Source organism: Arvicanthis niloticus, chromosome 1 (assembly GCF_011762505.2).
Source record: "Arvicanthis niloticus isolate mArvNil1 chromosome 1, mArvNil1.pat.X, whole genome shotgun sequence".
Lineage (NCBI taxonomy): Eukaryota > Metazoa > Chordata > Mammalia > Rodentia > Muridae > Arvicanthis > Arvicanthis niloticus.
In genome coordinates, this window is record NC_047658.1 from 131,980,675 (window position 1) to 131,995,159 (window position 14,485).

Genomic DNA, 14,485 nt, shown 5'->3' on the forward strand with positions numbered 1-14,485 from the left:
CGCATTTGAGCAAAACTGGATGTTCCCTTCCAAAGGACTGTAGGAGTAACTGGAAACACAGAAGTCATAAAGGACAGGTTTCTTGGAGCGGCAGCCATGCCTGCCTCTCTTTATCCTCAGATATTCTACTTACTGTTCTTTTGTTCAAACACGGTTTCCAAGAGCTCTTTGCTAATTACCCACTGAGCACCAAGCATGTAGAGACAAAGGCTGAGGCTTGATCCTCAGGCTTAAAGATCTCTCCATGAGAAAATAACAAGGTATTAAATATCTCATGAAGGAGCTAAGGTTGGGAGGAGGAGGAAGCGTTACACAATGATCTCAGAGGAAGGGGTGTCCCAGTAGCCCTGAGATGTGTAAGGGAGGGGGCAGAAGAAGACAGGAAAATATGGTCTGGCAGAGTAAGCTAAGAGAATAAGGGGTAAGCCAAGAGAATAAGGCACTGGTTGGAAGTTAATAAATAGCACACTGAAAATGAGCGAAGAGGCTATTGAAATTCCAGATGAATACCCAGGGTTTCTACGAAGGCAGATCCAATAAGGTGGCTTCATGTGATAATCAGGAGACAGACTGGATGAGACATGGTGATTTACTGTGTGTGCAGTGTGTGGGAGAGGAAGGAAGAAAAGACGTTAAGAATCAGAGCACTGCTTTGGGTAACTAGCAACCTGATAGTCATGGCGTCTGGACTGAGAAAGCCAAGAGTACAAGCTTGGGGATGATAGCACAACGCATGAGAAAGCAGTTTTCACAGGGATGCTCAACTTGGTTTTTCTCTTATTCCAGAAGCCCGCAGAGAGTTTGGATTCCTACTCTCTGTTTGTGACAGCAAGTGACCCGTGATGTACTGGCAGTCAACATCGATCTTTCCCTGAGACAACCTGACTTATAGAAATGGATAGTTATAGTGACAGAGTCTGAGGGATAGGCAATGCTTTGAGAAAGGGGACCAGTTATTTACAGATCCAGCCTTCCTCATTCACAGCCGGTAACACAGGGACAGGGGAGGTCCCAGAATCTAGATGGCTACATTTGGAAAGGACTCTAGGGATCCTGTGTGGGAACCAGACTCTGCAGGTTTGAAGTATACAAGATTAGTTTTTGAGAATTTCAAGTGGTGTGCGCACCATGGGACGAAGCTGGTGAGGAATTGGCCATCACAAAGGAAAGGCTGACACACAGGGGTTTATGTATCACTGGGCAGGCCAGAAAGAGAGATGGGGCTTTTAACCAGAGTGCTTGCTTGTGTGCTGAGGTCATGTAGCCTATTCTGAAAGACAGTCTGGATAGAGAAGCTTTGGATTGGAAGCAGGGATGCAATTCACAGGAAACAGGGGGTAGTCAGCACAGCCCCAGCTGACTCAACAAGTTACACAGGAATCTCCCAACCGCACTCAGGCGAAGGGAAATGGAATCCCCTAGTCTGAGACCTTACAACAGAATGTATGTTGGGAGCTGACTCCTAGCAGAAAGCAGCTATCATCTTTGCAGCCATCTTGAGCCATATACCCTGACATGAGACTTGTTTTTCAGCAGCCTACAACAGCTGAGCACACTCTGATAAACATCTTGTTTATCCCACATATCTTGTTTTGCTGTTTAGTGCCCCCAGCTGCAAGGTACACATGGTATCCATGCCTGCAAGGCATGTGATATCCACACCTGCAAGAAGCACGTGGTACTCACACCTACAAGACATGTGGCAAAGCATATAACTACCCTGGATTTCCTTTCAATAAACGAGACTTGATCAGACCCTCTGTCTTGTCTTCATTCTTCGAGTCTCTTGCCCCTTCATCCCCACTCTCTCTCTTGCTAGACCCTGCCTGACCCGAGGACCAGAGCAGCAGCTCAGGCTGGGACAAATGTATATGAAAGATGGAGGGTGGATGGAATGCTGGGGATACATTAAGTTCTTAGCAGACTTCATGTGCCTGTTCAGAAAAACCACAGAGAAGCTGGGGGGGGGGGAACCGCTGTGGATTCTTTATTTTGTATTTGTTCAGTTTTAGTTCACCGTCCATAGATTTAATAATGACATTTTCATCTAAATGTATCAAATACAACCATGTTCATACCCTCATCATCCTCTCCTTCATCCCTATTCTTCTTGCTGACCCATTTCTGAATCCCGAATAAATCCCCCTCTACCTCTATATCATGCATGCACACATGTATATATTCTAGATTGTACACTTGAGAGGAATATGCGATGTTGTCGGAATCAGACTTATTCTGCTTAACAGAAAGATCTGTAGTTCCATCCATCTTCCTGCAAATGACCTAATGAAACCCATCTTTATGGCTGAATAGGAAACAGCACTGTGTCTTCAGATCACATTTTCTTTCTTTTTTTTTTTTTTTGGTTTTTCGAGACAGGGTTTCTCTGTGTAGCCCTGGCTGTCCTGGAACTCACTCTGTAGACCAGGCTGGCCTCGAACTCAGAAATCCGCCTGCCTCTGCCTCCCAAGTGCTGGAATTAAAGGCGTGTGCCACCACCGCCCCAGATCACATTTTCTTTATCCATTCACTTGTCCATGGACACCCAGGCTGATTGCAAGCCTCGGCTACTCTGAGTTGTGCTGTGGTAGACTCAGATGTGCTGGTGTCTCTGTGGTATGCCGATGAAGGGCTCTTTGGGTAATATAGTCACGAGTAGCATAGCTCGATTACATGGTAGTTCAAATCTCAGTTTTTGAAGACCCTCCAAACTGATTTACATAGTATCTTAAAGCCTAATCTATACCTCCATCAGAGCGTAAGGTCTGGTGGGTTTGTTATTTAAGTCCTCAATAGAGTTCTCATAACACTGGAAAAGGTTGTTTGACAAATATCTGGATGCATTTCTCTCTTACCTCACATGCCTTTCCTAATTATTAGCTGCTACGACAACAAACAACTATAGTCACTAAAACGTGTCATGCTATTTCATATCCAATATATAGGTTTTTCTTAGGAGTACTGTTTCTACTGCTTTGCCTACCCAAGAATTTCTTACGTCCTTCAGCATCAAGCTGTGACATCACCTACACCAATCCTCACAATACACTATCATCACCGCATCGCTCAGACTATTTGGCAATGGATCAAACATGGAGGTCACTCACCCCATCCTCAGCAATAAAGACATGTCCCAATATGAGCCCAGCTCAACTTTCTTGTGCTAGAGTGCTGTCATGATAATGTTCTGACTGGCTTCTTTCTGAAGCATCATGTAGACAGCAGGGTTTTAACAGACGAGATCCCCAGTTGTTAGGTACCAGCACTGGCCTCAGAGTGACCCTGCAGCCCCCCTAGATCCCAATACCCATCAGCCATATTGAAGCTCAGTTCTGAGAAATGGAAAAGATACAGAGAGGGAAAGGCACAAAAAGCTTGGGCCAAAAAATAAAAATAAACAAGTTAAAACCAACCAACCAACCAACCATACAAACCTAGTCCTGTAGTGAGTAGTTTACAACTCCTGTCTAAATTAAATAAAAAAGGCACTGTCTAAATTAAATAATTAAATAAAATAATTAAATAAAAAACTGTCTAAAACTGTCTAAATTAAATAAAAAAGGTACTATTACATAAAGCTAAAGGGTAAACATTAAACATAACAGCAAATTACCATATGATACAAATCTAGATACCAGGGAAGAGGGAATTTTAATCAAGAAAATGCCTTCATAAAATTAGCATGCAAGCAAGCCTTTTTTTTTTTTTTTTTTTTTTTTTTTTTTTTTTTGATGTTAGGGGCCTGGCTCACTCTGGTTGGGTGCCACCCCAGGGTATGTGGTTTTGGGTGGTATAAGAAAGAAGGCTGAGCAAGCCATGGGGAACAAGCCAGTAAGCAGTGTTCTTGGCTCCCCTTAATAGACTGTGACACTGTGGCCCTGGAGAGGTAAGCCAAATCAAACCCTTTGCTAAGGCTGCTTTGGGAGATAGTGTTTATCACATCAGTGAAGCATCCATCAGATTTACAAAGCAGTCCTCTAGAAACACAAGGAACCACAGCCATAGAACCCTGCCTTGCACACAGCTCAACCCCCAGAGCCAGCTACTGGCTAGGATCACAGAGGACTTGGCAGGGCAGGAATTGGAGTCAGGCTCAGCATTTACATGTTCCCATACCTAGGGATGAAAGCATTTGTAAAGAGAAGAGCAGGTTTCACAGCTTACGTCTTACATAAATTCAAATGAAGTTTGATTCCTTGACATTGGCTTCTATGCTTGTCAGAACAACAAACATGTTTTAAAAAATGAAAAATAAACAGGCATATCTCCAGGATCTCATTTTTGATGAAAAGTCATGTTTGACTATGTTCTCTCAGGATTAGGCTCAACACAACACACACACACACACACAAACACACACACACACACACACACACACACACACACACACACACACACACACACACACACACATCCTATGCAATGGCATTCACATTTGGCCTTTTCTCTTCCTGGCCTAGAAGTATGTGGCCCTGGCAGACTGTAGAAACACTCTCTCTCTCTCTCTCTCTCTCTCTCTCTCTCTCTCTCTCTCTCTCTCTCTCTCAGAGGCAGCAGGCGAGGGGAAAAAACAAATCTAAGACTGGAGAGGCTTGGACTATATACTCTGGGGAACTTGGAAGTAACTTTTCACCCACATCCTGCAGGGGTAGAAAAAACACAAGATAAAAGGTTTCCATTAAAATGTGTGTGTGTTTTCTTTTCTCCCCGCCCCCCCCTTTTTTTTTAAAAAGAAAAACATGAATCCTCCAGATAGCTGAACAGCTCTGTGGGATATTTTTTTGTTTGCTTGGTTCCCACTGCTCCTCCTATGACCTGTCCAAAGATAATAATAATAAAAACGTCTTAGAGGTCAGAGAGCCTGCTCAGCAGTTCCAGAGGACCTGACTTCCTACCACCAGTGTCAGGTGGCTCACAGCAGCCTGTGACCCCAGAATCACCTGTCTCCCATAGCAGACACACAAACACACACGAATAAAAAAAATAAAAGTAAATCATAAGAAGATCCTTAGAGTGAATCTTTATGTCTCCATTGTTAAGATTATAAGCTTTGTCCCCAGACAGATGTGAGTTCTGCCACCGACCTGCTAAGCAACACTGCACATGTTTTTTCTTTTTAAAATTAGAAGACATTTTCACATGGATGGATGTTTTGCTTATATGCATGCCCGCTGCTCACAGAGGCCAGAAGAGGGTGTTGGATCCCTGGAACTGGAGCTACAGATGGTTGTGAGCCACTATGTTGAAGCTGGGTATCAAACTGTGTCCTCTGGAAGTGTAGCCAGTGGTTTCAATTGTAGCAGGATGGTTTCCTGCTGCTGCTACTACATTATTTGCAATAAGCACGGTGATTGGGGAGGAGCTAATGTGGGAGGAGTAAGGAGAGGAGGAGGAGGAAGAGGAGGAGCTAGGAGAGAGGAGATCCAGAGCCACTATGGATAACTGTGGATGCATCGAGAAAAGTCCTGGGTAATGAATTTTATCTAAGGTTATGTATTGGGTAAGATCTCTAATTGTGTGGGCATCTTGTTAATTGAGCATTTCCAAATATATGTACCAATTGGATAGCCATTAAGTATTAAGAGTCTTTATTCTACCGGGTACCCCGGGCATGGCGGGTATTCTGGGGTTCAGCCAAGCTTTGTGGAGACAGTATGGTAGATTGGCAGAGCCATCTCCCACGTTGGCGTCTCATGGGTGCCAGAGCTGGTGTTTCTGGCTAGCTAGAGCCGTGGTCTCGCAGATCTTGTTGTGGCACATGTGGCCTCTGGCCGCGGTGTGCTTGGCTCTGGCTGTGGAACATGGCAGCCTGAGCTAAGCAGAGCCACACTGCTGCCAGGATAGTCGGCCGGCGTGGGACATTTTTAATTACCCGCCGAGCCATTTATCTTAACTCTGAATAAGTATCCAACTTTCTTCTCTTTCTTCAGGACAGGGTCTGACTATGTAGTGATAACTGGCCTAAAATTCTCTATGTAGACCAGGCTGGTCTCAGACTCAGAAGTCTGCTTGCTTCTACCATCCCCAAACCTGGATTACCTTCTTTTAGGAATTTCTTCAGCAATTAAAATGGGAGCATGGCTGTGCTGAATTCAAGGGGCTCAAAGGGAGAAGGAAGCGATGCCTAAGGAGTCTAAGGCTACCTGGCACACTGTGTGCTCTTCATTGTTACCTGGCACACTGTGTGGTCTCCATCTGCCATTGCTACATAACCCTTTATGGAACAATTGTGTTAATGAAGAAAAATGAATCCAAGGAGTTAGTTTCATGAGCTATTATAATTCCGCAGCAGGAGAAAATAAAAAGCCCAGAGAATGTAGAATTAGGTTCCTCAGTGGGGACTCTCTGCTCTATACACTAGAGTTCTCAGCCGGCCTTCCTCACCTGAGATCCGAGTGTGGCCAGGCTGGATGTATGGGTAGCCGTCCTTTCTCACAATAATGTGTGTCATTTACCTAGGCCCAGGGGAGACCCAGAAAGGCACAGCCTGAATAGCATAGCCCTTATTTATTTATTTATTTATTTTTTGGTGGTCCTGCCTAATGATACTATCCATTTTCTAGAAAGCCTTGGCAAAGGTCCAGCCTGCACCATCAAGTCCTCTGCTCAGCCCAATAGTTCTCTAGTCAGCTAAACAGCCTTAATGGGCCTTCCAAGTCCATCTGGATAAATCTGTCTAAGTCTGTTTCTGGATGGTATATGTATTAATTATCATCAGCCTTCAGCAGCTATCAGGATAAGATCTTTATCTTTTCCCCCAAGAGGATTTTTATCCACTTTTACCATAGAAGATGCTAAGAGTTTTGGTCACTCGTTTTTATAAATCAGTATGATAAGGTACATGCATCACCAGCTGGGGAATCCTTCCTTACCTTCACAATCACACTTTCACAGAGCACTGCACTCTAACCCGGTGCCTCACAGACCACAGAACAGTTGGAGCAGAGATGCAGCATTTACAGGTCACAGTGGGTCTCCAGCCAGCCAGCCCTTCATTAATCCCGCCAAGTACATTTTCCCTAAACTCAGTCTCCTCAGTCAAAAATCCCATTTCGTCCACGATTTGAATACGGCTTTCCTTGATGGTTTCTGCATTAAATCTAAATTTCATTTCCTTCTCAACTACCTTCCCCCGAGGGAGGAAAGAATGTAAAAGTTCTCATGTTATTTTACCAAAGGAAGCTGATAGAGACTCTCATGAAAACCAGCAAAGATGTGTTAACAGACCCCAGGACATTCCCTTATCACCCACCACTTCCTCAGAGATCTGGGGAGCCTGGGTCAGCACTGGGCCAGGCAGAGACGGGACGGCACACATCTGTTGTGGATCTTCCCCCATCCATGCTATTGGCAGGTAGCAGCTAGAGCTCCTGTAATTGAGATAATTTCAAAGACAATCAGAGACATGTCCTTACCCGGCAGTCTCTCTGTAGTGTCTTCATAAGGGCATTGTATGTTTCCGTATCGAAATACAGCCCCTCGTGCATGTCCTGCAGGAAGTCCAGGTCCTTAAACGTGGGGTTGGGTTTCTCCCTCTCTTTTCGGGATGCTCTTCGCTTGTATGTGGAGCCTTTCAGGTCATAGGTCAAGTGCATCCTCATGGCGCGAGGCAGCACATTGTTCATCACCACGATGCGGATGTTGATACCCCCCGACTGCATGCAATACAGCCCATAGAATTTGGGCAGAAGAGTCCTTGGATTCTGGTTTAAATTCTTGAATGAAAAAAAAAAAAAAAGTTGTTCTGTTTCATTTTCACAAAGTAATTTTGCACTAAAAGTGAGTTTAGAAGCTAAAATGACTAAATAAAGGAAGTGCTGTTAATGTCCACTGTAAAAAAAAATTTCTAATTTACACTCCCTATACTTCCTGCCCTCTCCTCCAATCTCCCTTTGTTCCTATAGAAACTTGATCCTTTTATGTCACACATTCTTACTCTCTTTCAAACTTACAGCTTTTAAAAAAATTGTTGTTACCTATATGTGTGTGTACTTGATACACATATATGAATGCAACTTGATTAGTCTGTATTATATGGCTTGTATGTGTATGTTTTCAGGGATGACTGGTATCAGATAACCAGATGTTTGCTCATTTTTTTAAAAATCATATTTTCACTTATCTTTGTGTGAGCATGCAGGTGTACACATGCCATGGCAAGAAAGCGTGGGGGAGAGAACAAATGTTCCTGGAGGCTGGTTCCCTCTTTCTACCACCTGGGTCCCAGGGATTGACCCCAGGCCATTGGGCTTGGTGGAAGGTGTCTGTGCCTAATGAACCATCTCACTGTTCCTACAAACATTACTTTTATGCATCTAAGAGTCACACGTGAGAGATGTGATATTTTTTGAGACTGACTCAATTTGTTTAATATGATGACCTCCAGATGCAATGATCTTTCTCCTATAAGTGACACAATTTCATTCCTCTTCATGGCTAAGAAGTTCCACTGTACGCGTGCACCACCTTTTCTTTACCCACTCTGCTGTTGATACACGGCTAGAATGGATGGATGCACACACGGCTCTGTTGTCTTGAATTTCCTTCTAAATCTGTTCTCGGAATAGCAAAATAACCATTCTAAACTCACAGCGGCAAGAGTTGAATTAAGCATGCCCATAAATCTCCAAATTAGCTTCAACTAAACACATGCAAGAACTGATGGGTACTGCTAGTGACTATTCTCTAAGGTAGCTAAAGAGAAAATTAATTCCTGGGGATAAGGAGTGAATCATCTAAAACTTAATTCTGCTGGCAAGACTGTCTTCCTAAATGGTGGGACCAATCTGCAAGCTTGTCTGCAAGAAAGTGCATTCCCATTGCTCTCACCAGGAACAAACACTGCAAGATGTCAATACCTTTATAGATATTACAGTTTTGACCATCACTGGTTATTGTAGAGAGTTACTGTTCTTGATGCATTTTAGCTACCTCAGTAATAATTCAGTGCTAGTATCATTGGCTCATTCTTCTGTGTTGCAATGCTGCTTGCAGGTCTTGATCCATCCAGGGTTTCTACAATTCTTTAAATCCTATACCTAATAAATATTTTCTCCTAGTATGTTGTCATTACAAGTAAAGACAAACTGTCTTAGTTAGGGTTCCTATTGCTGTGAGGGAACATTCTGACCAGAGAAGCTTGGGGAGGAAAGGGTTTATTTGGCTTACACTTCTTTATCACAGTTCAGCATCAAAATCAGTGAGTGGGAACTTGGACAGGGCAGGAACCTGAAGGCAGGAGCTGATGCAGAGGCCATGGAGGGATGCTGCTTTCTGGCTTGCTCCTTGTGGCTTGCTTAACCTGCCTTATAGAACCCAACACCACCAGCCCAGGGGTGGGTGGCCCCACCTGCAATAGGCTAGGCCCTTCCCCATCAATCACTAATTAAGAAAATGCCTTACAGCTGGATCTTATGGAGGCATTTTCTCAATTGAAGTTGCCTCTTTTCAGATCCTGCTTATGTTAGGTTGACACAAACCTAGCCAGCACACATATACATTTTTGATGTATTTTAAGAGTAAGGTGGATATTTAAATAGCTTACTATTTAACAAAGACTGTGATATAATGGAGTGGGTCAGTCAGTGGGTTAAGGCAGTTGTTGCCAAACCTTGCCAACTTAAGTCTGACTCCCAAACCAGTACCATTGGCCCTGATTCTTCCTCCAATCCCCTGATTTGAGGAAACAGCTGTTTTGTTTCTTTGTATCATTCCGTGTGATTACATTAACCTTATGCCTATTTTTGTTCTGTCCTTTGTCAGAATCACATTTATCCATTTCTTATGCTTTTGTTTAGCAAAAATATTTTTTGTAGCTTAAGAGTTTAAGTCTCTTTTTCCTTCCAACTTTGTAATAATTTTCACTATTATATTTGGCCTTACTTCATAAGCAATAAATTTTATGTACGCGAGAGATCTGAAATAGGAATATAATGTCCATGAAGTAGACAGCTAAATAGGCCTTCCCTGTTGAGTTTAAATCTGTCCTAAGGTAATAAAATAAATACACATGGGTTTGCTTCTGGACTCTTCACTCGAACCATTGATCCATCTATTGAAATTGTAGTTATACAAGATGCAGCTTTAAAGGAATCTCATTTTCCTTATTTATTGTCTCTGTATGTGGGGTGGTAGCAGAGATGTACATGCCATGATACATGTGTGGAGATCAGAGGACAACTTAGAGAAGAGGGTTTTCTCCTTTCAGCATGTCTGTTCCAGGGATCTGACTCAGGCTGCAAGGTTGGGTGGCAACCACCTTTACCCACTGAGGAATCTCACTGGTCCATCGTACCACATCTGTGGCATACTACCTACCACTTTATAGATTTTTAATGCAGGTTATCCAGGCACATTGTCCGGCCCTCCCCCCTCTTCCTCTGTGTATTTGTGTGTGTCTGTGTGGAGCTTAGTATATACCTGTGAGTATGTGTGTGTTTGCATGTGGGCACTTGTGTGTGTGCATGCATGTAAAGGCCATAAGTTCATGCTATCTTCTTCCGTCACTTTTCTACTTTGCATGTTGAGGCAGGGTCTCCCACTTCAACCTGGAGCTCACAGATTCTGCTAGTTTAGCCAGCCTGCTTGTTCTGTGGATCCTGCCTCCACCTCTCATGCACTGGGATCAGGGATGGGCCTCCATGCTTGCTTGGCACTTATACTCACTTGGGGACAATAGGAATCTTTACACTAGCAAGTTCAAGAACAAGGTATGGATCGTCATTGTTTCACATCATTTTATATCTTTAAATAAAAATTTGTAGTTTTATTCAGATCACTCTCCTTTAAAAATCCGTTTGTTAAGGTTTTTAGATAGCGTACAAAGTAAGAAACATCACCGAGTTCTTCTTGGCTTTAATTGTTAAGTTGACACACCCGAGAGTCACCTGAAAGGAAAGCCTACAAAGATGAACTTTCTAGGTCAGATAGATGGGCCTGTTGCATGTCTGTGGGTAACTGTCTTGATGTAGAAGGGCCCAGTCCACTGTGGGCGTTACCATCACTAAGTAGGTGATCCTGGGCTATATTAGAAAGCATAAACCTGTAAGTAAGCTAGCAAGCAACATGCCTCTGGGTTCCTATTTCCAGGTTCCATCTTTGAGCTCCTACCCAGACTTCCTTCAGTGATGGATGTTGAGTAGCAGTGTAAGCCAAATACATCCGTCTTCTCTCCAAGTTGTTTGTCGCTCACATTCACACCTCCTTTCCCCATCTCTGCTCTCTGGCTTTGCTATATAGCTCTAGCTTCTCTTTCAAGTCAGATTACATGAATGAATAGTTGTTTTGAAAGATTTAATCATTTTGAAGTTTTTCTTATTACAATTGTTTGTGAACTGACTACTATTATTCTGAGGTTACACTCACTGTAACTTGTTTCCCAAAGAGAATCAGTGTCTTCCTATATGTTTATCTTATTTTTCTAATTACTGTCATCACAAGGGCCTTTTCCCCTTATATTCTCCTCCAGTGTCTTCTATAGGACAGAATATAATGGGAATCTACCTGAACACAAATTGATCTTATATTTTGCAACTCAGAAGAACTCTTATTATTTCTAGAGATTTCTGGTTTATTTTCTTTAATTTTTATTTATGTGTAAGTATGCAGGTCACGCTGTGCATGTGTGTGCTCCCAGAGGCTGGAAGAGGTTGTCAGATCCTTGGAGTTGGAGTTATACACAACTGAGTGCTGGGAGCATCGCTCAGGTCCTCTGGAAGAGCAGCAAGTAAGTGCTCTCAAACAACGAGTCATATCCCCAGCTCCTGGCTTATTTTCTTGAAGATCTTCTCATTTTCAAAATGTCATGAGAACGTTGCAGAGACTTCTCGCAAAGTCATTCTGAAATTCTAGCACAGGTGTGGGGAGGATCAGTGATGGCTGGCCTCCTCCTCGTTTGTTATTTATAGGGAGAGAACTCTTGCTCCTCGAGACTCTTCATGGGTCTCCCCTTCCCAACCCCTTTGCCTCAGGGTCTTACTCTGAAGTATAGGTTGACTTGGAATTACTGGCCTTGAACTTAAAGTAATTCTTCCTTAGCCCCACAAGTGCTTGGTTAAAGGCTATCATGTCTGGCTTCTATGTACCCTTAGAAGTTGATAAATGTAGAATTTATGTGTGTCCTTTGTCTGTCTGTCTATCTGTCTGTCTATCTATCTATCTATCTATGTATGTATCTATCTATGTATGATCTATCTATCTTGTTGGAGAAGGTAAGTGATTGGGGGTGGGGTAGGCTTTGAGGTTTCCAAAGCCTACAGCTGCTGCTCCAGTGTCATGCCTGTCTGCTTCCCATCATGATGATCATGGACTGACCCTTTACAAGAGTAAGCAAGCTCTCAACGCCTTCTTTTTTCTTAAATAAAGAGTTGTCTTGGTCATGGCATCTCCCCACAGCAATAGAAAGTAACCGAGACAGCCTGTTTAACCTATGCTCCTGCATTCTGGAATGCAGTCTGTATGGAAAACTGGTATAGATCAGGTGCTGGCTGGTGTATGGCATAGGAGCTGGAATGTAGCCTCTGGCAGACTGACCTCAGCAGCTCTCTCTCCCTGAATCACTTGCCTTCTTTTCCAGTTTAATTGTTGCCTCAGTTGCCTTACCTATGCCCCGGCAACAACTACAGTGTCTAAGATTGTTGTGAGGATTAAGGAGTTAAAGGGAACAATCCCCAAAGCCTTGCTTAACCAAAGGAGACAACTGATGAATGTCACCATGGATAGCATGGCCACTGCTGCGTGCAAAGAGCATTACCTCCTGTCTCTATCACTACAACTACACCACACAAACACTGTTTCCCAGCTTTTAAGGGCCAAGGGAGCAAAGCTTCAGCAGCCGCCTTGCTGACCAGGCCTCAGCAAGGTGATGACTGAGCCACACTGAAACCTAGGATGACAGTGATCCAACAACTATGCTTCACTGCTCAGTTCTCCATTTATGTCATGTGCTCTTTTGATACAGGGTCTCTCTGTGTATTCCAGGCTGACCTTGAAATTGTGATCTTTTCATCGAAGCCTCCCAAATGCTATGCACCACCATGTTTGGTTATTACTTCTTAGCATTAAAAATTACTATTATTACTAGCGTGTATATATGTATATGATTTGTGGATATGCACATGCCACGATCAGAGGATGATTTTGCGGGGTTGTTTGTCTCCTCCTACCATGAGAGTTCTGTGGACTGAGCTTGGTTTATCAGGCTTGTGTGGTTAATGCTTTCACCCACTGAGCTATCGTGCTGGCCTCTGGTTATTGCTTCTTACAATCCATTGAATGAAGGCTACAACATAGTCTAAATACAAAGAAAGGAAAACACACAGGACAAAGCCCCTCAAAGGAAAATCATCAACTTACGACAGAAACTATAGCTGTGTGCAGCCCCTTACCATGTAATAGCCTGGCAGCAGCTTCTGCAGGAACTCGGCTTCCTTATGCTGAACAGTTTTGATGATAAATTCATCATCGCTGGTCAAGAAAAACAAAGACCCACTGGCTCCAGGATTGGACAGTTCTATCAGAGGTTCACTGCAGATGGAGTACTGAAAAGAAAACACACACAAAAAGCATTTTATACAGGGATGCATGTATGCATTCATGCATGCATGCATGTATGCATATACTTACTTATGTATTCACAGTGCTGAACTGAACCCAGGACCTCATCAGGCTTGGTAAATGTTCTCCAGTGAGCCATAATGCCCACTCTACTAAGCAAACATTTAAAGAAAACTTTTGGGGACAGGGAGGATGTGACTGGTAAAGTGTTTGCAAACATGGGGGTCTGCATTTGGATCCCCAGCAGCCATGTATGAAAGCGGGTGAGGTGGCTTACACCTATAATTCTGGTGCTGGGGTGGCTGAGACAGGAAGATAGATAGATAGATAGATAGATAGATAGATAGATAGATAGATAGATTGATTGATCGATCCCTGGAGCTCCAAAGCCAACTAATCTTGCTGAGTCAGCGAACTCCAGTTTAGCAAGAGGTCATGTCTCAAAATAAGATGGTGAATGAACAGTATAGTAAAACATCGTACAGTCACCTGACATTGACTCTTGTTTACACATACACACAGCTGCACAAACATATGTGCACACAAGAACATGTACACATGGATGTATCAAACACATACAAAATTAAAAATACACTCTTTTTTTTGAGATAGGGTCTCTCAATGTACCCCAAGATGATCTCAAACTGGTCATTCTCCTGCTTCCACTTTCTTACTCTGTGATTGTAGGCCTGTGCCACCATTCATTGGTAAAATTTTAATGTTTTAAATGAATGCATGTAGGTGTGCATGTGTTAGTCAAAGGGCAAGCTTGGGTATACCATCCTTAAGAACCCGGCCCAGTTCTTTTGAGAGAATCTTGCATTGGCCTGAAGGTTATTAAATTAATAAATTAAAGAATCAGGTTAGAGAAGCTGACCAGTAAGATACAGGGATGCCCTGTCTCTCTTCCCTCAGTTCTGGAATTACAAGA

At 43.1% G+C, this 14,485-nt stretch overlaps 1 protein-coding gene across 1 annotated transcript in view; it reads right to left on the reverse strand.

Annotated features, from left to right (window-relative positions):
* Positions 1–14,485, reverse strand: part of Pip5k1b (phosphatidylinositol-4-phosphate 5-kinase type 1 beta) — a 137,041-nt gene that overhangs the window by 70,890 nt on the left and 51,666 nt on the right. The window contains exons 4-5 of the mRNA XM_034507229.2: positions 13,386–13,538; positions 7,416–7,715 (exon numbers count right to left, since the gene is read on the reverse strand). Coding sequence (XP_034363120.1) covers positions 7,416–7,715; positions 13,386–13,538 — 453 coding nt within the window. The remainder of the gene's footprint in view (positions 1–7,415; positions 7,716–13,385; positions 13,539–14,485) is intronic.